Raw genomic sequence first — 26,422 nt, 5'->3', positions numbered from 1 at the left:
TTTTTATCATATTCAGTGTAATCGACACTATAATCCTACAGAACAACATAAATAAGGTGGTTTTAGAAAAAAACCCGAGCTTCTAACTCCACCTGGAGCGTGTTATTTGTTTTGCAAAAATCCAGCGCTCCCGCTTCATCAGGTCCAATCAGCGCAGGGGGGTGTGAGATCTGACTGTCAATCACAGGTCGTGCACACGCCACAGATCCCCCCTCACTCGCGCACGTTAATATCACATGCACACGCCACGCCTGAAGTTCGCCTGGAGATTGCATGAAGCGTGATGGCGGAGAGAAAATCTACTAACAAGCTTCCAATTCCTCGGTTATTGCTATCTATGGATAGATTAGCCAGGGCAGCCTACCTCCGAGTCCATAGTGTTGATAGATGCTGAAGAGACGGACGCGTTCACAGAAAATCAGGTACACACGCACAGTGACACACTGACGAGCACGACCTCGATGGGAGGGTGCTCGCTGGTAGTGGGGAGGGGCATGAGAGTTGTAAACATTCAAAATTTTGGCTAATCGACCCAATCTGCCAGACTTGCCGACGGCAGCTTTAACATTAAATGCACCTGCTCTGGTTTAACGGTAGTGGAGACCACGCCATTGAAATGCGGAGGGGGGTGCAATGAAATTTAAGTGTCCCCAACTAAGCAAGCCAGAGGCGACAGTGGCAAGGAACCAAAACTCCATCAGCACCATGGAGAAAAAAACGGTCAGGGGGTCAAGTCCTCCTCTGGCCATTTTTTCTTCTATTTTTAATTTTAAAAAGAACATTTTTAAAATGTCTTTAGGACCCAAGGAGAGATAATTGGCAGTAACAGACCTGGGCGCAAAGCCATTAGGACTTAGTCCTGTCCATTAGTCCTGGTGTCAGGTCTTTTCTGAGGCTGTTGAGCACCAGTCTTTAAGAAGGGGAGAGCGACTTGCCACACTCTGCTTTTGAGCCTTTCTTTCAACCTGATATGCCTGCCATAGTGTAGCAGCACCAGCCCGACTGGCTGACTGAAACGCTTTCCCCACCAGCGTGGATGTTATTCTGCATGACTTGGTGGGGAACACTGACTTTTTAAGTGACGATTAGCTCCCAGGGAAGAGATAGCCCATGAGCAAACATTCAGAGGCTGCACTCTGAAAGTAAATTCTTTGATGGCTGTTTCACTATTTAATTCCTCAGAATGAATTGTACTGTGGCGAGCAGGACGAGGCCGAGGGCCGTGAGAGAGCGGCGCGAGGCCGGTGGCGTGATTTGATGATGAGCAACACCTGCGCGACACACCGGTCTCGTATCTCTCACGGAGGAGCGGAAGCATAAAAGGAGGAGCGACGACAGTAAGAGGACGAGAGAGGAACAGACCTGGACTTGTGTTGTGTTTTGTTTATGTTTTATTATATGCGACAGCAGTCGTCCGCGAAGGGCTGCTGTCTTTACTTTCATTTTGTGTTTATTTGTTTATTAAAGTTGTTGAATGTTCGCCGGTTCCCGCCTCCCTCTTCCCATAACATCTAACTTCATTACATGTACCTAAAGAACAGACAAAAAATATATTAATAAAAGCATCTTTTTCAAATTAGTTGAGTATTCATCATTTAATTCCTCAGCATTAAATGCAGCCAAATATCAATCAGACTAGTACACATAGTCTGGATGAAAGGCTGTGCTTAAATCTTTCATCAGATCAGCCTGGTATGCCTGTAATTCAGCCATGGTGTGCAGTACCAGCCTGACTCGCTGTGAAATGCTTCTGATGAAACGCTCCCAGGGGAGAGATAGCCTGCGAGCGTCTCTCTAATCTGAGGCAGCATCGTATAACTGTGCACCTTCGCACCCACGATAGTCGAATGGGTCAACATCGAGGGCACAAAGACACATGAGGTAGGCTATATTTTTTATGAACAAGTTAACTCGTCAAGGAGGCTAACTTAATATGTTTGGGGGTCTCCTGTTTCTGTGGCCAGTCTAATCTGGTGACCAGTGTGACCGACTAGAGTAGTTCCCCCTGTGCTTTGTCATCACGGGAGGAAAGCACACAACACTTACTTTGCCTGACGTTTTGCTCTCTCACAGAAAGAGAGAGAACTTGTCACACACACACACGCACACGCACACACACACAGTATGGCTCTGAAAACAAATAAACCTGAGGATGCACCTGTTCTCCCAGCGCAGCATTGAAAGAAACTTTTGAAAGGGAACGTCTTGAGTTACTTGATTGTAACCCTATTCCCTGAAAAAGTGGGAATGAGATGCTGCGCTTTATTGCTGCACTGAGGATGTCCCAGGACCGCTCTTCAGACAAAGTGATACCTGAGGATGCACCTGTGGCACAACTAATTATAGCCCCTGACCAGTGCGCATTCTAATGACGTCACCGTCTGAGGGTACCAAATTCAATGTCAATTTCATTGACGTGTTATACACATACTGTTTTGTTTACGTTACAGTGATGAAGTATACAAGGAGGCTATGGGTGCACGCAGAGTTTTACTTTAGCATGAGGATTTATTTAATTATTTTTCATGTTCGTAACAAGTGTTTCAAGCAGCAATTACACAACTGAATCTTCGAGGGCTAATTTGCATGAACGGTACTGATTGGTTCATAGCAGAATGTAAGAATACTACACATAGTTCACTGCTGTTTTTCCCATAGCACTCAGCGCAGCATTGTGAGTAGCATTTGAAAGGGAACATTTGTGATTGTTCAGATTAAAAAATATTTATTTAGGGATACATGTAGAGTACATTTAAAAGTTTCAAAATTTAACCAAGCCTGACATATGAAATAATAGTAAGATTTGTATTTAATTTTTTTAAGTGGAACAGTATATATATATATATATATATATATATATATATATATATATATATATATATATATAGATTGCCTATCCCTATTTCTTAATGAAAATTTAGAATAGCATTATATTTGGGATTATTATATTATACCAAACACTTCCCTCTGTTAGTCTTTTATTTTGTTATTGGCACCATTTGTTGTTAATAAACAGCCCTCTATTTTTATTTTTTCAGAAAATGTTATCTGAACAGACACAGTTGAAAACACTGACCATCAGTAATAATGTGTTAATGTTTTTTTTCCCCTCCCACTTCTACTATGGCTCATACATTTTAACAGCTGGAATGTTAAATATAGAATGCACAGCCTATTTTTTCCTTTGAACTCCTTCCCCCTTCATGCACTATGGATGGGTTTACTTAGGATTCCCCTTGTCGTGTTGGGATGGTGTAATCTAGAGGTTTAGATTCATATCGGTCCCTTTAAGCATCCATTGTATCACCTAGCCTACACCTCCTCAAATGATGGACCAACAGAAGTCAAATAATTTAAAGTCCTAATTTATTATTATTATTATTTATTTTTACCAGTAAAACAAGCCTCCTGCTCCATCTTGTGTAAGACTAATTACTTTTGTGCCTTACCTCAAATTTTCAAGACAGATGAGAAAGAACACTAAAACTGCTCATGAAGCTTTTAAAGCCCACTTGACAAGACAGGGCTCCTTTTTTTTGTTCTTTTTTTTTTTTTTTTGCATGATGCACAAACAATGCAGATGTAAGGCCGTCTATTTTACGGTTCACTCTGGTGTTATCGTAGTTTTCCCTTAAATATTTCCCTGTCTCTGGTCGGGAAGTGCTCTTCTAGCACCATCAGCGCCATACCGCTCCTGGATGCTGCGCTGGAGTACGCATGCGCACCACAGTGGAATTACTGCACAGCGCACTCTAAGTTGGATTTTCTCTGTCTTCACGGAAACCAGAAAACATAAAAGTATGGAGATCTTTAGAATACGAGAAAAGGGCTTTATGCGCGTCTGGACGTTCCCCGTGATAATGGCTATGGTGTGTGCGCAAAGGTAAGTCTGATCCAAAAGCTCTCCTCACTTCATATGGCTGTCTGTACTCTACACACATATACACACATACACACACACGCACGCACGCACGCACACACACACACACACACACACACACACACACACACATAGACATACACCTAAAATGATCTCTAAGGATACAACTGAATCTAACGGTTTATTTTCCCTCTTTACAGTGTCAATGATCCAAGCAATATGTCTATCGTAAAAGAAACTGTTGATAGACTATTGAAGGGATATGACATTCGCCTGAGGCCAGATTTTGGAGGTAAAGCACGTTTTTAATTAGGTTTATTATGTCAGCCTTTTAACATCACCTCTAAACTTTCATATAGTTAAATCATAAGCGCGCTACGATGAAGAATTACGCTCTAATACGTCCCAATTATTTCAGGTTTGGATATGATCTGAACACTTGGTTTCACTTGTTTTAAAACAATCGCTTATCGACGTTTGATTAGTGGTGCTTCGCAAAGTTGACGAATTCATTTATAACATGTACGTTTTATCCAGTGGTACCTGCATGTGGTTCTTCTGATTTGCACATATTAATAAGGAAGAGCAATATCAGTAAACACTAAACAGTGATGATCATGATGATGAATATAAACTGGGAACTTAACATACTGAACGATCATATTGAAATCAGTGTCTTTGGGAATCTTTGGTTTAGTTTTCACCACATCCTGGATGTTATCAGGCTGATATTGAGTTAATAAAGGCTCATGCAATTTATCTTAGTGTGCAAAACAAAATCAATTAGCTGTATACTCATTGGTATGATTTGGTTTGGTTTATAGGTCCTCCGGTGGGAGTGGGGATGAATATAGACATAGCCAGCATAGACATGGTATCAGAAGTGAATATGGTAAGTGTCATCATGCTGTCCTGTTTGAGACACATTTTTAACCCCCCCTTTCCCAGGCTCTCTGTTCCAGGTAAGTTATATTTCATTTGAAAAGTTATAGATTATAAATCCATTAGCTTTCATCAAATTATTTCAATGAACAGTATGCCACTACATCCGTGAGTGTGTACTTCATATCAGTGGTTCTTGTATGATAATTTTGCAGTAAATTGTCTGTAATATTCATCAGAGATTGTGCATAACAAAACTTTTCAGAGCATGTATTACCTTTTATACTCAGTATTCACATATGGACATGAATAATAGCAAGGAAGAGCTAATGTGGTTTCTATGGCAACAGATTTCCTTCTGCAAATGAACTGAATGTTTTTGCTGGGATTTATGAAATAACAAAACAAGTAGATGCCAACAATAATTTATCCATCTTGGTTTTTTATACTCTATCTACCCTTATGGTTATCTGGTAGAATCCCCCCCACACCCCTCCCTCCTCCCCTCCCTCCCCTTAGATACAAGAGCATCCCCTAGTGATGGCTCTGAAGTACAACATGAAGTTTTGTGTTCGGGGTCTGGTCAAGTGAGGTGATATTCATACCAATAACTGAGAACTGGTAGTGTATTTTCAATACACCAGGACCTGGCTGCATTGTATTTTGAGTTATTGTTTCTGTTGTTCTCAAAATAGCCCAGTGATATTCACTATGAGTTACTCATAGTATTGATTTTGTTCACCCTGCAGACAGAGAATACAAGGTTTGAGAAGTGAATGTGTGATCATTTCCTTGCTTTTAGTCTTTGCAATTCCATCACACAATAATTATTAATGTTTTAAGCAACAGTGCACGCATTCATTAGTACTGTGAAGATGTCTTTAGGACAAAACAATGATTACGATTTATGCAGTTGATGTCTGAGTCGGAGTGTGTTTGTCTGAGTGAGTTCATTTGTGTGTGTCCGCAAGCTTAAATGATGTCATTACTAGGCCAAGAAAGCGAAAAAGCACAGATCACTGCTCTAAACCCTTTCACATTTTCCTGGCTTGGAACTTGCACGCATTCATTTGGATTAAACATTCTTTTCCACTGGATAAATAGCTAGAGCGAGTCTCCAAATCACCATGAACCTTGATGTCATGCAGCTCCCTGTGGCAATGGGGAATTTTTGGTATTGGCACTTGAAGCAATGTGTCAGCACATCTTCATAATGGGAGAAGAGGAGTTGGCCAGGCTTTCCTCTCTGAATAAAAAATAAAAGCTTAAATTCCTCACTTTACAATATTTTGCCTTTGTTTTAGAGATTTTTTTATGTTCTCTGACTATTTATATCTTTCCCTTCTTATCTGTTAAGCCTGATTTTGTGTAATCTCTGCCTCTCTTATACACTGTAAACAATTTCAACCCACTAAAATTGAAAGCTGAATTGGTGCCTTGATCAAACTGGTTTTAAAACCTGCAGTGATGAGGTAATTGCACTCTACTACTTTGAATTTAAATATTGATTAAACTCATTAAACCCATTAAATGTAGTTGAAATAACAGAAATTATTCAGTAATAGTAATGTATGGGAAAAAAAAAAAAACGTTGCTGAAACATAATGAAAGTATTTTCACAGTATATGTTGGTGCATTTTGAATTGTTTGATAGGCTTTAGGTCAGTGTGGCATCAAAGTTCACTATATTAAAATGTGATCCCAACCCCCTTTTGATTTTTAAGACTTAAGACATTATATCATAAGACATTAATGTTTATTACATCACATTCTCAAAGTCATTCCTGAATAGAATAACCAGCTATGCTCTTATGCTGTTCTTCCTTGTTCTCTGTGTATGTCGGTTACAGGACAATATTAGCAATGTGAATAATTAGAAGAGGCATTTATGATATTATACACATATTCATTCTTGCAACTCTGATCTTTACATCCGTCATGACATTACACCTATTACACCATTAAAGCTACACTGTGTAATTTTTTAAGTTGATTCTTAGCAAAAAACACTTTATTCTTTCAAAATGATATGTGCTCATTAATGTGTAATTACTTCTACCAACTAATCAAGTATTCTCGTAAGCGTAGAATCTGCCATTTAGAATACATACGAGCGAGTCGCTCGAATGGCGGAAGCCATGTTGCGCCTCCATCTTGAAAATACATTAGCCAAAGATGGACATACCTGGAAATTCAAGCTTCGCCTTTTGCGTTTTTACACTCAGTGGCACCGTGACGAATGCGAGGGGGAGATTACTCGCGACTGCTGGCAGATTTGAAATAATACGGCCACCGTAGGAGTTAAAACGCCCTCGGAATGGGAGGAGCTAGAAAGTAATATTAATTTGGTAGTCATAAACAATTTCACCGCCAGATGGGAGAAAATCCTACACTGTGTAGCTTTAAGTGCATGAGACAACAGAAGCATTACTGTACTATTTACTCATTCAAGCATATACAGTGTCACAAAACTGTTCACCAGTTCACTCATTCACTATTGTATGGTGCATGTCAATGTAAATGAGTGAATTCATACATGGCTGTAGACACTACACTCTAGAGTTCTTGCAACAAAATGATATCTATGAAAAGTTTCAGTCTGGATTCAGACCGCATCATAACACTGAAACTGCGCTCGTTAAAATCACAAATGATTTACTTTTAGCTTCTGACCAAGGCTGTATCTCAATACTAGTTTTACTTGATCTTAGTGCTGCGTTCGATACTATAGATCATACATTACTCTTAGATCGACTACAAAATTATACTGGTGTTCAAGGACAAGCACTAAGCTGGTTCAAATCATACCTATCTGACCGCTACCATTTTGTCTATTTAAATGGAGAAAAATCGATCATAACTCCAGTAAACTATGGAGTGCCGCAGGGATCTGTATTAGGCCCTCTGTTATTTTCCATATATATGATGCCACTTGGAAATATTATAAGGAAACATGGAATTAGTTTCCATTGTTATGCTGATGACACTCAAATATATATTTCATCACGGCCGGATGAAAACGCTAAATTTTCCAAATTGACAGAGTGTGTTAAAGATATAAAAGATTGGATGACGCGTAATTTTCTTTTATTAAATCCAGACAAGACAGAGGTAATACTTATCGGTTCAAAAAAACGCCCACAAAACCTCGCACAATACAACTTTAACATCATAGGATGTCCTGTTACTTTATCCTCTACAGTAAAAGACCTGGGTGTTATACTCGATTGCAACCTGTCTTTTGAAAATCATATTTCATATGTTACAAAAACAGCCTTTTTCCACCTTAGAAACATTGCTAAGCTACGTAATATGCTATCAGTTTCTGATGCAGAAAAGTTAGTTCATGCATTCATGACCTCGAGACTGGATTACTGTAATGCTTTATTAGCTGGTTGTCCTGCATCCTCAATAAACAAGCTACAATTAGTCCAAAATGCCGCCGCTAGAGTTCTTACGAGATCAAGAAAATATGATCATATAACACCGATTTTATCATCACTGCATTGGTTACCTATAAAGCTCCGTATTAATTATAAGATATTGCTACTGACTTACAAAGCCCTAAACGGCTTAGCTCCAGTCTATTTAACGGATCTTCTATCACCCTATAATCCATCGCGCTCTTTAAGATCACTAAATTCAAGGCTTTCGGTCATACCTAGGATATCCAGAACCACCAAAGGAGGGAGAGCATTTTCACATTTGGCTCCAAAACTCTGGAATAGTCTTCCTGATACTGTTCGTTGCTCAGACTCGCTCTCCCAGTTTAAAACTAGATTAAAGTCGCATCTCTTCAGCCAGGCATTCATATAATCCTACAGTTCAAACTACAATCCGGCCTCTAGCTCATAAATGCCAGAGGAGAACTGGCCCCCGACTGAGCCTGGGTTCTCCCAAGGTTTTTTTTCTCCATTAGGTCACCTGATGGAGTTTTAGGACACCATTAGGTCACTTGATGGAGTTTTTCGGTTCCTTGCCACTGTTGCCTTTGGCTTGCTCAGTTGGGGATATTTTGGGGATATTTAATTTTATTTTATCAATCAATAAATTCCTCTTGAAACAAACTTTGTTGTATTATTTTAATTTAATACTGTGAAGCTGCTTTGATACAATCTGTATTGTGAAAAGCGCTATACAAATAAACTTGACTTGACTTGACTAGAGTTGCATGAATGCAATGTCATGTTCAAGACGTCGCACTACTTCAAATCTAATCTCACAGTTCAGTTTTTTATTAGCTTTTCTGATTGAATTTCAAACCACACATTAATGGTTTTGTCATATCACAGCTACATGGATTAGGGTCAAATAAGCCAAAAAAAATAAAAAAATAATAATACATCAGCATGTTTAGACAATTTTTTGCTTTCATTTAAAGAACTAGCAGCCTAATCTTCTCCACTCCAGTTTATTCCCTTGTGAATCATTGAACATAACTCTCGACTCTCTGGAATTTGAAGTAGACTTTTGAAATGTACCGCTTCCACCTGTGTTATTTTATTAGCAGAGCAAACATTTTCTTCATTGCAATTATATATGAACTTATATGAGGCTTGCTCGGAATAACACTGCTGGAGCTGGGCCGAAGCAAAATGGCTCTATGCTTTCAATTTATAGCCCTATATTGTTTCTGGCTCATCCAATTCTGTTCACTTACATGGTCACATGTCTCCATCATCAAAGGTCCTCTGCACCTCCCACAATAGGTGTTAGATGATATAGTAGGTCTGTCCAGAGAGGAGAGCAAAGGTCAGACATGACCGCAGGCAATATGACTCGCTGACATAGACTTGCAAAAGCTTCTTGACATTAACAACCTGCCATTTTCTGGGAGGCAGTTAGGGGTGTGGTTGTAGGGAAGGTTGTGCCCCCAACAGCGCCTTCGGTGTGTGTGATTCACCAAAGGACAGATGAATGCAAACAAAGAGTGAAACAGAGACTGAGTGCTGATGAATGGTCTTGCAGCTTCTAGGCTGAAGTGAAGCCTGATGCGTTTTGATCTTAGGTGCAGATTGATGTTTGCTGTGCAAACATGTGATTTTTTTTCTGTCTGTCTTCACTGCAGTCTTTGTTCTTACCATGACCTTGACCCATAGGAAAGAAAAAAGACAAATGAGATCTGAGTTATTTCTCCTAGACAGCAATGAGATAGAGAGTGACTATGAAGTCCTCCAAAAGAAGTCTTAGCAATGAGCTTCTCACCAGCTTCTCTTCCAATACTATGCTATCCACACGTTCTGTTATTTTACCAATACCTCTTGTTTACAACTTTATGATTACAAAAACAGAATTTACTGCTTATCAAAGTTAAAAGAGAGCAAATGGACCCCATCAGTCCATAACGGTTTCCAGAAGAGGTTAATGGTATTATAAGCACATCAAAATATTCAGGAAACCAAGAGGCTGAAAGCTTAGTGTGAGTGTTTGAGGATATTGGAATCCATCCCAATCTTTTTTTAGTCCATTAAAAAACGCATAAATCCTCACATTTTCAAATGTTCATCTATTTGTAAAGGAATGCTGATTATAATATGCTAGATTGATGATATAATGTGCCACATATCCTGTGACATGCCATTGTGGTGACCTCTGCCTTCTCTGATTGAAAAACATGATAATTTGTGAGCATGAAATGGGTGATGTTCTAGGATGAGTGGCGTATCTGTTCTAACTGAAGCATGCACTGGTTTTGTGTGTGCTGTTGACCCAGCTGGACTGTGCTGTTTCAATACACTTGAGATAAGGAGCATATTTGCCTCTCTAACATACAAACTGCAGGGCACTCTGTGTTTTATTTATTTATTTATTAGATTAAGATAGCTGTTAACTATAGAAAAACTTCAGATGATAGAGCTGCATCGTCCTGTGTTGTAATGAAAATAAATGAAATGCTCTTTTCAAACACTTATAGAATCAGCTTCAACCTCTCAGTTTTCTTAATTCTCTCTTTTTCTGACGGCCCATGGTCATGCACTAAATAACTAGAATTTTGGCTTTTAGTTGTGGTTAGTGATTTTTAGTATATATGTTTGTTTTTTAAAACAGAATGTCCATTGTGAAGACAATGAAATCCAGCAGCTTTTAATGGGTTTGCGTTTGGAAAGAAGCTTTGCATTTCCTCTTGAAATATTCTTCATAAAGTTTGTTGTAAACTTCTAACCCTGTGTATTAAACTTATTTAATTAATTTAGTCGGAAACACTTATTATACAGAAGTATTCAAACTTTAAAGGGCACCTATTATGCAAAATTCACGTTTGCATGGTGTTTGAACATAAATGTGTGTTGGCAGTATGTGTACACAACCACCCTATAATGATCAAAATCCACCCAGTGCTTTTTTAAAATCCTCATAAATCATAAGCAGTGTCTCAGAACAAGCCATTCTCAGATTCGGGGAAATGTGACGTACTTTTGCACAGGCCCCTCCCACGACTGTTGACTGACACTGCAGTTTTAGCATAGACCCGCCCTGAGTGAGCTAAACACAGTCCAACATTGTTTCGACGCCGGAGCAGCTATAGACAAGAGTGCCTTCTAAGCGATTGAGGTGCTTTGTTGTTGCATGTAAGAATGAACATAGCAGTCTTCATTTACTCCCGTTGTTACTTGAGGATGGATCTGTACCAACTGTTCGTGATCCAGCTTACAGCCTCCGGATCGACAGGCCTAACGTTACTGATCACGGCATTAATGAAAGGGAGAGCGCGCACTTTATTACAGTTAAGGGTTGTTTTACGGATATAAAGTTTACCAGTTTATTAAGCACCCCCTGAAAAGGTGTGTATATGTTTGTTTACTGTTAGTTGTAATGAGTGTTTTGTGTAATTCGCTGTGTATGTTGATGATAATGAAAGGGAGAGAGAGAGTTTATGGATAAGACTTTAATGCACACTTCTTATACTGTGTTTATTCAGCTCTTACTGTGATTTTTTGGAGTAAAACTGACGCTTCATCGTTTGTGTGATGTACAATAAACTTTTTTTTGGCCATCATTCGGATGGGGTCCGCTACAGCAGGCTTGTATTAATAGTGTATCAAAGCAGATGACAAATACGTTATAATCATAATTAAACTAAACTACACCTGTTCTAATTTCCATACAGCATATATTCTCTGGCTCTGTAGGCATTATTGTCCGTCTCCGGGTCGAAATGAACACCGCTAATGAGAGTTTCTGTTTTGATATTATTATCATTCCTTAGCCTGACAAGATGTTGGGTCTGGGAACACACCATTGGCAGGGCTCAATCCGAGGGGCGGGATAAACGGTTGTCTTTCACATTCCATCTGCACGCAATAGGATAGCGCTACAACCAACCACCAGCAGAGCTAGTTGATAGATTAAACTTTTGCTGTATCCGGTCGACAAAACTCCGAACACATCTTCCTTTTTTAAGAATGACTTCAGTGTCGTTCTTTGTTATTTTCTCAAATAAAAGCTTAACTCCAAGTCTTCCAGAGTCGCGGCCAAAGCGAAAGACCGCTGTTCGCCAGCAGCAGCAGCCATTCTTTGTTTTCAAGTAGCTGGAAATTCACGCGGAACCGTCACAACTCTGCCGTCATTATGTTAAGCCCGCCCACCGACTCAATACACAATGTGATTGGCCTGACTAGAGTTTGTTTTTTCCAGCTCGCAAGCCAACGGAGTGTTGCTAGACGACCCTGGCTGCAAATTACATTTGCTGCCGCTAGGGTGCGTCTATATTTCTAGGCTAATCATTCCTGACACTGAGCATGAGCTCGTGAGGCTCCGCCCTCTGTGCACTAAAACGGTGTGTTTTTCTGAGCCCCAAAAAGTGACAATTTAAACATGCTGTAAAAAAATATGTTGGGTATTTTCAGCTAAAACTTTACATACACACTCTGGGGACATCAGAGACTTATTTTATATCTTGTGAAAAGGGGCATAATAGGTGCCCTTTAAATGATCTAATGTAGAATTAAAATTAAAGGTGATTCTTGTTTGTAAAAACACAATTACATTAATACGTAACATAAAAGCCTAAATGATAAACTTGCAAAAAACACGAGTGTTTCCTACTGGAAATTAAAATCTAGTTAAGCACGTGTTAACATGTTTGACAGCTGCGGGTGGTTGGTGCTGCCCAGCTCAGCCCACTCAGGTTACAACATCACTAATTATTGTGGAAAAAAGGCAGAATACTAATGTATATCAACAAACCCAGAGGTGTACCAATTTTAACCTTCATCTTTTGACACCCTTTATGCTGCCTTTTGTGGTTTTGCCTTTAATGTGATACCGCAAGTTGAACTGGTAACCCAAAGGTTGCTGGTTCGATTCCAGAACCGGTGGGAAATGATTGAGGTGCCCTTGAGCAAGGCACCTAACCCCTAATCGCTCCCCGGGCGCCACACAAAGGCTGGGTGTGTGTATCCACGTTTGCAGTGTGTGTGTGTTAACTACTCACTACTCTGCTCCTAATGTGTGTGCATTAACTTGGATGGGTTAAATGCAGAGGTCAAATTCCAAGTATGGGTTACCATACTTGGCCGTCACGTGTCACTTTCACTTTTTTTTTTTTTTTTTTTTTTTTCAGCATTTTTACTATTCTCAATCTAGCTAAAATGTTATGAGTATATTAGATAGCATTAAAATAACTCATATTTCACTCATGCTAACCTCTTTTGCTATTATTGATGTCATGGATATTTAGTTGCTATATATGAATGACAGATCATCTTTTGTACTGCTCTGTGTATAATAGGGATTGTAAAAAAAGTTTCCATGTTTGACATTTTTAAATGTGTTAATCTTTCATGAACAGTTTTTTGACAGTTTTGGACATTTCTGAAAAGTCTCAGTTGGCTCATCTGTACTCCCTCTCCATATACAGCTAAAACAGATAGGCGCATAAAATTACATGAACGGAGTGGAGAATACATAAAACATGACAAGTAGTTACCATACAGACAAAGTTACGTACACTTCTGATGGCAGATTGCATACATTATGATGACACTTATGGCATTTGATGCACTTGATGTTAGATTGAATGCCTGTACTCAAGAAAATCTATGATCCATTTCAGGTGTCATCTAACATACTTAGAAACGTAATACATGATGAAATTGTGTGTTATATTATTTGAGTGAACACTTTATAACATACCCAAAGAGGTTTGCTGGCAATGCTTGTAGATTTCAGGTACCACTCTTGGCCTCTCAGACGCGTCTTGGAATTGTACTACCTCCAGACATTTATTGATGACTACCCTAGTGAAAAAACCTTTACCAAAATGTTTTTAAAATTCATTTATTTCATCCTTTATTTCATCCACACGTGACCTTTCCAGCGTGATGACGTAATGTGTGTCGCGCACAAGATGGGCATTTGTGGTTAAAAAGTATATCATTTTTATTTATTTTAGAAAATGACAGATCGTTTCACTAGATAAGACTCTTATTTCTCGGCTGGGATCGTGTCGAGCCTTTGAAGCTGCATTGAGACTGACATTTGGACCTTTAAACCGTTGGTTGCCATTGAAGTCCATTAGGGACCGTTCGGTATTTATGGAAGGGGCCACCGGAGGAAAATAGGGGAGGGTCATGTCTTTTTATTCTTTGTTGAGGGGAGGGTCATTCAACTTTTTTTAGTCTAGGGGGAGGGTCACCCAACTTTTATACATGAAAACAGCAACATTTCAAAGTGGCTTGTTTGGTGATATTTTTTTCCATTTAGCTCGATGTTGATCTCGCGTTATCAGCCCCCCTTCGATATCAGATGGGTCTGACCCAACAAAAATCCAGTTTGGCACTGTTTGACAGTGCGCGCGCACTTCAGTTTGCGCTTAGAAAAAATGCATCATGTCAGAACAGAATGCCAATGAAATGTTTACCCGGCAAAGCTTTAAAGCACGAGCAAATAATGAACTTTTGTGATTGCGAATAAGTGCACAGTGTCCTGTGAGTGTAACTCTACCACTGCATTAACATGTGAAGTGAACGTCGAGTTTTACACAACGCTATCTCACGACCAATTCGTACGAATTATTTAAGTTAACATAATAAAATACGTAGACCTACACCACAAAAACTAGTTGAGGATAAATTCGTTAAAATTGGGCGATTCCAGTGTTATAGACGTAACATTTGCAGTCAAAACTTGAAATATAAATTCTCAGAAAATGCATTTAAAACCAATATTTTGGAGTCAAGACATTAGAAAAATAAAGGAGTCAAGACATTAGAAAAATATCAGTCTACACATTAAATTTTATATTTAATATGAGGGAAATACACATGTGACGTGACGTGACACAAAAAAATCTTTAACTTTTAGGTGGCAAAATATGTTTTAGTAATTCTTCTATAAATTACACTGTGCAAACCAAAAGATATATACCCACCGGATGAATAAAGATCGGCCTCCACAGAACATAAAATATTATTTTATTTTATTTTTCGTGTTCGCATTTATGTAAAAAAACCAAAAAAAACAATGTTATGGGCGTGACAGTTCTCCATTACGGACATGACTGCTCTGAAAGCGACTTTAAAAATTTCACAGAGACCTCAAACAGAAAGCACAAAGCCTTTCTTTAAAGTGAATTTCGTTTTTTTATTAATTGTATCTTAATTTTAATCAATGTTTCATCTGGATTTAATAAATAAGAAGTAAATAGTAGAAAATAGATAATCACGGAGGCGCGGGCGAGTGAACTGGACTCTTGTCAAATGAACCGAAACTCAGCGTAAGGTATGCTACTTGCCTCACAGACCTGAGAAATATATAGAAAGCTTGAAATGTCTACTTTTAAACAGAACAATTAAAAACATGATTTTTTTTCAAATCTAAAATCAAAAATCGTGATACGAACCGAATCGTAGGTTTGGTCTATCGTTACAGCCCTAGTAAGATGAGAAAGCAAGAGTTTATGGTTTAAAAAAAAACAAACAAAAAAAAACAATGGCTATCTGAACATCTTTGCCAAGCGCAAACCAGTACAGAAGTAGGCTAATCAATAAATTATCGGGGAGGGTCATGCCTTTTTTCACAAACATTTTGGAGGGTCATAGAAAAATGTATTGCTGGCGAAGGGAGGGTCATGTCTTTTTTGACAACAGATCTCAAAACTCCTCCGGTGGCCCCTTAAATAAAAAACGAACAGTCCCTTATATGGAGAAAAATCCTGGAATGTTTTCCTCAAAAACCTTAATTTCTTTTCGACTGAAGAAAGAAAGACATGGACATCTTGGATGACATGGGGGTGAGTAAATTATCAGGAAATATTTATTTGAAAGTGAACTACTCCTTTAACTGAACAGAGCATAGACATTTTAAGAAAGAAATCATTTACCTGTTGAAAGTATGTTGACAGTCTGTGTAGTAACTGTAGTTGTATAGCTGAGCTCCAGAAAATCAGTAATGAGGAGGCTTTGACAGTTACAGATTTGAAAAATAAAAAGGCGGTGATAAAGAACCCTGAACTCTAACACAAAGAACCATTTCAACATCTAAAGGGTTCTTCAACAATACAGTACTAAATAGAACTGTTACTACGTGCAAAGAACCTTTAAAGAACCATCTTTTTTTAGAGTAGTTACAATTTAGCAGACTTTAAGTGTACCAATTTAGTATACCAAAAGTACAATTGCAGGGTATTTATATTAAAGGGATAGTTCACTTTGAAATAAAATTTTGGTATGTTTTAGCTTACCTCAAGGGCATCCAAGATGTAGGTGTCTTTTTTTCCGCAGTAGTTTCAATTTTGATATTTTTAGGTCAAACCGTTCTTGTCTGTCAGTCATATAATGCAGGTCGATGGTCACTGTCTCAAAGAGCATGCACAGAGTCCAAATTAAAACAATTCCCCATCGTCCAAATTAAACAATTCCCCATCGTAAGTACACATTGATGGCCCAAGACACGAAACGAGCGGTTTGTGTGAGAAAACGAACAGTATTTATATCGTTTTTACCTCTTGAACACAGCTGCGTCCAAATGATCTGAGAGCGTGGGCGGGTATAGATATATACACTAGATGTCGCATGCTAATGTCGTTTTCTCACACAAACCGCTCGTTTCGTGTCTTGGGCCATCAATGTGTACTTACGATGGGGAATTGTTTAATTTGGACGACGGGTAATTGTTTTAATTTGGACTCTGTGCATGCTCTTTGAGACAGTGACCATAGACCTGCATTATATGACTGACAGACAAGAACGGTTTGACCTAAAAATATCAAAATTGAAACTACTGCGGAAAAAAAAGACACCTACATCTTGGATGCCCTTGAGGTAAGCTAAAACATACCAAACTTTAATTTCAAAGTGAACTATCCCTTTAAGCACATAAATATGTAAATGTATTTGTAGTGTACTTAGCATAACATAAATGTATTTCAAATACATTTTAGTATATGTATTTTTCACTATAGGGTATACAGCTTTGTACCATCAGGTTGATGTAAATTCAGCATCAGTTTAAAAGATAAACTCTTCAGTTCAAATCACCTAAATGGAGGACTATTTTCTGAAATAGTAGGCATTAAACAGCACAAAAGCTATTGAGAGCCAATTAGACATTGCGTATATTGTGAACTATGTGTTTTGGGGGTTTTGCTTCCCTGGATTATACAGTAGCTTAATATGGTCATATAATCGATCCCTTCTGTATAATGTATTTTTAATTTAAACAATAAGAGTGGTTGTTGGACTGTGTGATGGGCTGTTGGTGTTTGTGTTGGTGAGTAGGCGTTACGGAGAGAGAAATAGGCTGGGGTGGACTGCTGAAGAACAAAATATGGAGAACAGTAGTAAGTGAGGAAATTAAATTCCACAGAAGAGAGAGAAACCTGAGAAACTTGAATACTCTTATACCATTTATACTGTTTGGTATCTAATTACTCTCTGCTCACAAGACTCCAATATACCCATGTAGTAGATTGCTGTAGTATTGAATATACTTTGAGCTTGGGAATCTGTTATGGCATTATACTTGTGATGGCCTTTTAGAAAAAAAAAACTTTCATTTCGGAGCAACTATCCTTCATAAGCACCATGTGCAAGAGGGAAAAAAGCAGCAACATGTAGGGTGAATTTCAAGTAAAGTGCATTATTTAAAAGGATTGTTCACCCAAAAATGAAAGTTCTGTCATAATTTATTCACCCTTGTGTTGTTCTAAACCTGTATGATTTTTTTCTTCTTCTGCTGTACACAAAAGAAGATATTTTTTACAGTCTTTAATATATCTTCTTTTGTGTTCGGCAGACGAAAGAAATTCATATAGTTTTGGAACAACTTGAGGGTGAGTAAATGATGACAAAATTTGCATCTTTGGGTGAACTATTCCTTTAAGTTTGATTTCACTTTGCTCAATGAGTTTACATTTTAAGAGCATAACAGTGGTCTTTAATTAAAGAGACACTATTTCTTTAAATTATAAAATAGGTCCCTTTCGAGGAACAACATTGTGTCAGTTGCAGATGCTATGGGAACGCCTTCAGCGTGACCAGTGTCTGAAGCACATGTGCAATCATGCCAGTACAATGGCTATGGCAGTCACATGACCAGTGTAGGGGGTAGTGCATTACAAGTAGTGCGAGTTACGTAATCAGAATGTAACTACCCTAGTGAAAAAGTATATTTGAAAATTCCTTTTTTCAATAGTATATTGCAAATATACCAACAAAAATTGTACTATCTTTAAATATATTAAAAGTATATTAGCATCATGCTTTTACCTATTTTCACAATACAACTTTTAACACACTTTTTAAAAAATTTTACTTTAGTATATTTTCTAAATATATATATATTAGAAAAATATACTTGATGTAAAAAAATACGTTTATTTTTTAAAAGTGTATTTATTTGCACTATATTTTAGGTATATTTTAACTGTGTGCTGGAAATGATCATTATAACAATGTATTGAAAGTATACTTTTAAAATAATTTATAGTATACTAGCATTTTGTACAGCGTATAGCTAAGTAGGCTATTATTTGTCTATTAAGCTTGATTGCACTTTGCAATAAAAAAAATACACTTATGGTATATTGCTTGTATGTTTCGAATACACTTGTATTGAATTTGTAATGTACATGTAACACAAATAAAGTACACTTTAATATCACTAATCAAGCATTTAATAAGTCCCTACACAGGCATATACTTTATACTAAGTATACTTGAAGTTGTTCCAATTTAGTACACAAAAGTACACTGAATACACTTAAAGTTATGCTTTACTACAAATTAATTACAACTAAAATATACTTAGTACAAAATGAGTTGTTTCAAAATAGCACACTTCAAGTTAACTAATCATTAACACACTTAAAGTATACTAAATTAGTCTGGCTGCATTCTGCAAGTATACTTACCATAAAATAACAAAATATCTTAGTTACTTTTCAAATAAGTAATGCCAGTTACTTTTTTCACCATTTATTGACTGTCCCCATGCTCAGATAAATTGGGAGTACGGTGCAGAGGTGTTGTGTGCTATGTAAACATGATGGTTTTTGTATTTCTAGTAGGGCTGCACGATTAATCGAAATTAAACCGAAATCACAATTTGGCTAAGTGTGATTCTGAAATTGCAATCGCTGTGATTTTTTCCCGGTTTTTAATTAAATAAACATATGCACAGCTTGATCAGTAAATGCTGCTCCATTTCTGAAAGTACTGGGAGTTTGAGTCGCTAATAACGTGCATTTGAAAAATCAACATGCGTCAAACAGCGTGAGTGATTTAGCGGTGCTCTCTCTCTTTTTCAAAATGCACTTAACACCACCACATTGCATCTGCACAAGGCAAGCGAACGCGTTGCAGGCGGTGATACCACCTGTTTTTTTCACCAGGGCAGACTCTCGCATTTCGGGAGTCGGGACAGCTGACGGAATTGTCACTTGCACAATCGGGCCAGTGTTGCATCGTCACTAAAGTTTATCATTTGCAAGTCTTACCAATTTAAACATTCAAGTAATTTTAAACTATTCAGTACTTGCACTCCCTAAAAGATGGTTTTCTCTGCGCACATACATACAATAAAGTCACCTCACAAACTGCGAGTAACAAAACTGAGTACTTTTTGGATGGATTATAGCGCTTTAACGGTCAAAAACACTCAAAAGTATGTCAAGTGCAGCTCTTAAAGTGCCAGCAGCAATATGTGTTTGTCATCAATGTTGATAAAACAACAAAAAACAAAAGTAAGGAATCAGGATTAATAACCTATGTATTTAATTTATACATGACTAAAAGACTATCCAGTGTTATTTTACATTTGATTACTGACAATGTATTTGCTGCTGACCTTCGATGATCCAGTTCAATCGTAGGGGAGCGCGGGGCACAACGTAACGCGAGGCTAGTTGTAACACACTTGTTTTAAATTCTTCCACACATGCTAGCATGACGAAACTTGGTGTATTTACTTGTTGCCATATCAACACTATATAGAGAAAAAATTGCGCCAAAACAATTTTTTTTTTTGGAAGATATCTATAGACATTTATTAAACCATAGCAAAAGTCAATTTCTTAAGTACATTTTTCATCTCTATTTTTTGTGTTTATTTAAAATTAGACAAATCTGATATTATTTTAATCTCCAATATGTTATTTAACAGTTGAGATAGTTCTTTAATGCTTCGCTAACTAGCAGAAGACACTAGCCGGGTTTAAATCCCAGTTGTGCAGGCGGGGCATGTTGAATGTGCCCCTATTAGAAATATGCTATTATATTCTATACTTTTATTAATTCTATTGAGAAAATATGAGAAAAAGGTGAATAAAGACTGAGAGTCAATATTCAGAAATTACTAATTATTTATTTGTTTTGAACTATGTTGTTTAGCTGTGTTTTCCTGTGTTCGTAGTCAAAACTCAAAAATGAGTTTATATTTAATTATTAAAAAATGCCATTATTTTATATGAAAAAGTTAATAATTGTATTTTATTTAGAAAATATTTTAGTTTGTCTTGTATATTTTTTTAATTAGATCAGATAACATTTTAAGCTGTCATATGGTCATGTTACAATGTGCCCCTCACATGTTACAATGTACCCCACCTATGGGGCATGTTGTCACATTTCACTTCCATTCTTTCGGGGTATATCAAGAAAAAAGTATATACTGTATTAATAAAACAAAACCACACAATTGTACTAGACATGTGGGAAATTAATGTGGGAAAAAAAAAATACTCTGAACCATAAGTAGATTTACACAAACTGAGAAAGTCAAAAAGCGTTACTTTGTGCCCCGCTCTTCCCTACTAATAAGCAAAAATGAATATAAACTCGCATTTGTGTTTAATTTTTTGTTTTTATTGCTGAAATGTTGAACTTTCTTCTCCTGCATCCTATTCTTCTGCAATCCAGAATGGTAGCACAGCTGAAAGGATTGTTTGAACTGTGCCCTCTTCTGCACAGCTGTGAATTTGCATTTCCTTCAGCCTGAAGGTCCTTGCACACTGAGTCAGAAATTTTCGAATGCGTTTTTTCGTATTTGTTATTCGGTGGCTCTGAATTGTCAAAACACCTCTCTAAATGCTTGCTATGAATGTGAAAAAATCGAAAAATCGAACCCGATCCAAATTTTGTTGTGACATATTTTTACGACATATTTTACAAAAGTTTCGAAGGCAGTGTGTAAACGTCACTAACAACGTGAGATCATATTTATTTTGTAATGTGCGGAAATTTCGGACGTGAATTTCGGACGTGAATTTCGGACTCAGTGTGCAAGAACCTTAAGGCCGTGTGTCAACCAAAGCGTTTTTAAAATGAGTGTGACGAGGCGCTGGGCGTGTTTTTTTCAGTTTTTTACAGGTCGCTGAGAGTTGAAGAATGTTCAACTTTGGGTAAAATGCAGCGCTCATCACTGTCACTTTTTACCCAACCATCCAATCACAGTGGAGGAGGGGCGGGACTAATACCACACCGACCAACCGCCACATTCTGCTTGTACAACATCAACAGATGACAACAACAAGCATAATAACGGATCAAAATAATATAAAACAAGAGCAAGAGAAAATATGTTACATTGTATCGACATTTTAATATAGAATCAACACAGAAACAAAATATGTGTGAAATGAGATACTAGTAACACTTTCGCGGATATTCCGTATTATAACAAGCAATGCGTCTCAACTAAAAAAAAAGCTGCGCTGCCAAAACGCTCTCTAGCGCCCACAGCTGGGCGTTTTCAGCAGAGCGCCTAACGTTTTCAGCTGGCTAAAAACGCTTTGGTGGACACACGGCCTAAGGCTTAAATCATTTCACATTTGGTGTAAAAGGGCCTTTACATTTGCCAAAAAAAATTACTTTTGATTTGTTTTGTTTAAAAAAACAAAACAAAACAAAAACAAAAAACAAGCAAACCTAGCCCAGGTGAGAAAACTTAAAATGTAACACATTACTTTCCATAAAAAAGTCATGCAATTTGGTACTTTTTAGGGATTGTACTTGTACTTTTTGTACGGCATGTCTACAAAAGGGCGACTGCATTAAACATCATCAGACTCTTTATTTTCAGAAAGTGCTATATGTGTCTTGTGAGTTTTAGTTATTATTTTTCTGTCCAAAATGATTTAAAAAGATGGAAGTGAAAAAACAGCGTTTTAGAAATGGCGTCAGTGTCCCCACTTATTACGGGCGATGATGCACACAATCTCTGTGTATTGTTTAGGAGCGGAGCACGCTCAGTCAGCTCTCGAGGGAGCACTCACTGTGATCACTTTGCAGAGAGGAAGTTCCTCTCCGGTCTGGCTCTCTTCTTGGCGACTTCCGTCGTGGGGGTCGCAAATGGAGCTGGCGGAGGAGTTTGAGACGGGTATGTCCCTTTCTCTGAGAGACTTGCATATGGCTCTGAGGAGCTAGATGTAACAGGAGTTGAGGCAGACATTATGTACAAGCCTGCCTCCATTTGCTCCACGTACGAGGAGCTGGTAGAGATCATGACCCGTGCCACAGCTAGAAATTACTACAGCTCTAATCTCCATGCTGAGGTGTCAAGATCATGGAGGTAACCTTATTTGCTGCACATGGGGACCTCCACCACCTTGAATTATTCAAATGTGGAGGGACTACGTGGTGGCAGGTCAGGCTGGTGGAGCCCTGCATACTATGGCAGTGTTGCAGGCATACCAGGCTGACCTCCTGAAGGACCTGGCTCATTTTTCCTGACAGTGCTTTCTCAGTTCTCTTCACACAAATGCTCAGGTTGTGGGGGCAAATGCAATAGGTCACAGAGTCAACTGTACAAATGTGAGCATCAGTGAGCTGTATAGCTATATTGGATTACTATTCTACATGAAAATGGTGAAGGTGAGCTCACTGACTATTCATGATCATTCACGCCTCCTCGCTTATGACGCGTATGGTCTTTCTAAACAACATGAATAATGACTTACATATAAACAACTTACAACATTTTAATAAATATATTGCTATAATTAGTGGGCAGGATGATTTTCACATCATTTTGTGACAAAAAATTATATTCTACAAGATCCAGGCACATCCAAAATGTGCCTCATTGACATTTGGATTATATTGGTAACTATATTGTAAATAAAATAAAAAAAATAAAAATATTTTGCCCTCACATTCTTTATTTTATTTCCCTCTCTGTCACATTCTTCTTTGAAAGGCCCATTAGGGGAGGGGTCTTTATCTCCTCAGGTGTGAATCACATCAATATTCATTATCATTCACGCCTCCTCGCATATGAAGCGTATGACCTTTCTAAACAACATGAATAATGACTTGCATATAAACAAATTACAAAATTTCAATCAGTATATTGTTTTTTGTGAATTAGTGGGCAGGATGGATTTCACATCATTTTATATAAAAAAATATATTTTACAAGATCCAGTATATCAACAACTACTTTGTTTTTTGTTGTTTTTTGTTTTTTCCTCAAAATTAGAAATGTGTCAAGAATGAGCCTGGAGGTGACAATGCATAATTGGCTAGAACTATGTAAGTACACTTGCTGAAGGCTCACCAGGAATAGATAATTAACAGAGTAGATGAGTGGACTTTTTCACTATTAGCATCCCACTTTTATCCGCCGTCCCCTCCAGCACAGTAAAGGGGTGATAATGTGAACATTGCAACAATACTATCATGCCTGGAGGAATGAGGAATGGGTAGTCCTCCATCCAGCACAGTCAGTCTGTAGGTGAAAGTGCAGCATCAGCACGCTTCCTTGCTGGAACCAAAATCAGAATAAGCAACCATTAAGCCGAGATGGGTTACTTTGCAGAAGAGTGGTGGACGCTGTTGGATGCTGTTGTCTTTCAGTTGCCCCTCCAGTCTATAGTTAGATTGGAGATAATAGCTTGGCATAAGTGAAATATACATTCATGTCAGCACACTTCCTTAAGGGACCTGTTACTTAGATAATGCACTACCTGGCAGATCGGAGGCAGAGGTCTTTAAATTTGTGATGGCCAGGGCAGTTGACAGAGAGGGCAGCTGACAGAGATGTAGAGAGCTTTACTGCTATTAGCGTCCCATTTTTCCTCTTTCGGCCCCATGCAGCTTTAGCAGTGGTAGTGTAGACTACATACATCGCCATGTTTCCCCGATGGTCCTCTGGAAGGTTTTCCTGGCTGGATCTCCTGAAAGTACTGATGACATTTTCCTCCAAGGAGGACTGAGGATAGAGTGGACAGTTGTTAGAGAAGACAGTCAAACTATAGATGGAGTCCCTCCACTCTCTCGGTCTGCACAGTTTTTTTCACTGGAATGTGATGTCCCAGGATGACTGTGAAGTCCTCCAGAACCAGAAGTGAAGTGTTCTCTAGGTAAGTACAACCGATGCATAGGAAAACAGGTTCAGAGCGATGTTATAATTCCTCCTCCAAGTGGCTTTCCCACTATTGAGAGGATGAGAAGTGAGATTGAGCAGGGAATGGCCTGGAGCTGGAGCTGATGGATGAGTTGCCCAGAGAACCGGAGAATCCGGCCGAATCGATGAGGGCTGTAACTGCAACAGAAAAATGGTCACTGGTCACTGTGAACGAGTGACTGGAACAGTATGAACTGAACTTACTGATGCACAAAGTGGGTTCACTGGGCACACTGTGATGACTGTCAGCTCCACAGTAGAGGCAAAATCCCCTTTGCATGCACCAATGTCTTTCAGATGATGTCAGCTGAGAAAAATTGGTCTGCATTAAGTTGTCTGCTGGTTCTGGATTGTAGAACGTGCTTCCAGATGAATAGGACTGCAGGGTTGGAGGTTCATGGGAACAGGAGTATAGATGGGAACAGTAATGGAATGATTACGTGTCACAGGTTGTAAAAATGCTCATTGACTGAAGAATTACCAAAATCTTTGCGGAAGTGTGTGAGGAAAGTGTCCAGGGATTGAGTGACTGAGCCAGTCTGAAACCAATTGGTGTTGGCCCATTGAAGAACAAATCTGGTGAGTAGAAAGATGATAAATGCTATTTTGGAGTGATCAGTTGGAAATCTCTGAGACTGCATCTTGAGCATTAATGAACATTGCAAATTAAATCCACTGCAATCCTGATCTGGAAAATGATGCGGGATTGACCATGGAATTGGAGGCATATGAAAATGCTGCAGGTGGGGGTAATGGCGGCTGAGTTCATGTTTGTGGTCTTATCTACTGTCACTGATTACACAGATGCTTCTGGCTTCTACGTCAGAACGCTGGCTCATTATTGGCCAGCTTTAAGGTTGAACCACTGTAGTCACATGGACTATTTTAATGATGTCTTTACTACCTTTCTGGGCTTTGGAAGTTGTAATGACGTTGCTGCCCATGGCTGGTTTAACAAAAATATCTTAATGTGTATTCCGAAGATGAACGAAGATCTTGGGTGAACTAACCATTTAAGGCACCAGTAACCAGTAATTACCAGTAATTTGGTAAAGTGTCCTTGGGTTCTTGAAAGCCGCTATATAAATAAAACATATTATTATTATTAAAACATTGTGAATTGGAATGCTCTAATTGTAATCTTGCATCCTATGTAGGACTAAGTAGCATACAAATGTATTAATTCATTCATTCAGATTACCTGTGTAATTACAGCAGCACTGCAGTGCTTCCCCTCAGGATTTGATCAATATTTTTTGTATATATTGTATATAAGCCTGGATGAAAGTATTGATCATATGCAAATACACTTAAGTGCTTTTTAATCCTTATTGTGCAGGCAAAACTTAACAATGCCATTGTGTGAATCATTAGAGAAAGCTACCAGAAAATTCATGCTAGGGAACATTTCAAGACATTGACTTGCAATGGTTAGAGGCAGGTATTTGTCTGAAGTGTTTAAGAGAGGCCTGTCAGTCGCACTTAGCAACTGAAGTGAGCATATTTGCTTGATACAAAATATGTTATACAAGTAAAACACTAGAAATTATTTCTGTCTGGATTTCAAACTTAAGTATTATAAAGAAGTCAAGAATGGGGATAAGACAAAGAAGATGCCAAAATGTGTAATTTTTTATGTCCCATCTAGGGGTTGAGATGTGACATAAAGGTGACAAAGCCAGCAGTGCATCTTACATTTCATTTATTACTCTAAAAACATAACTTGGTTTAGTAACATAAATAAATAAATTAAAAGAGAAAAAAATAAAAATAACGATAGAAAAACTGAAACAATGTAATAAACTAACAGGAAGC

General features: G+C 38.1%; 1 protein-coding gene across 2 annotated transcripts in view; it reads left to right on the top strand.

Moving 5' to 3' along the window:
• Positions 1 to 3,615: 3,615 nt before the first annotated feature.
• gabrb2b (gamma-aminobutyric acid type A receptor subunit beta2b) overlaps positions 3,616 to 26,422 on the top strand; it is a 133,239-nt gene continuing 110,432 nt past the window's right edge. For both annotated transcript variants that reach the window (XM_082141317.1, XM_082141316.1), the window contains exons 1-3: positions 3,616 to 3,883; positions 4,081 to 4,172; positions 4,705 to 4,772. In XM_082141317.1, the coding sequence (XP_081997443.1) occupies positions 3,699 to 3,883; positions 4,081 to 4,172; positions 4,705 to 4,772 (345 nt within the window). In that variant the 5' untranslated portion in view covers positions 3,616 to 3,698. The remainder of the gene's footprint in view (positions 3,884 to 4,080; positions 4,173 to 4,704; positions 4,773 to 26,422) is intronic.

The sequence above is a fragment of the Leuciscus leuciscus genome (assembly GCF_965113295.1).
Source record: "Leuciscus leuciscus genome assembly, chromosome: 16".
Lineage (NCBI taxonomy): Eukaryota > Metazoa > Chordata > Actinopteri > Cypriniformes > Leuciscidae > Leuciscus > Leuciscus leuciscus.
This window is presented reverse-complemented; position numbering and strand designations above follow the sequence as displayed.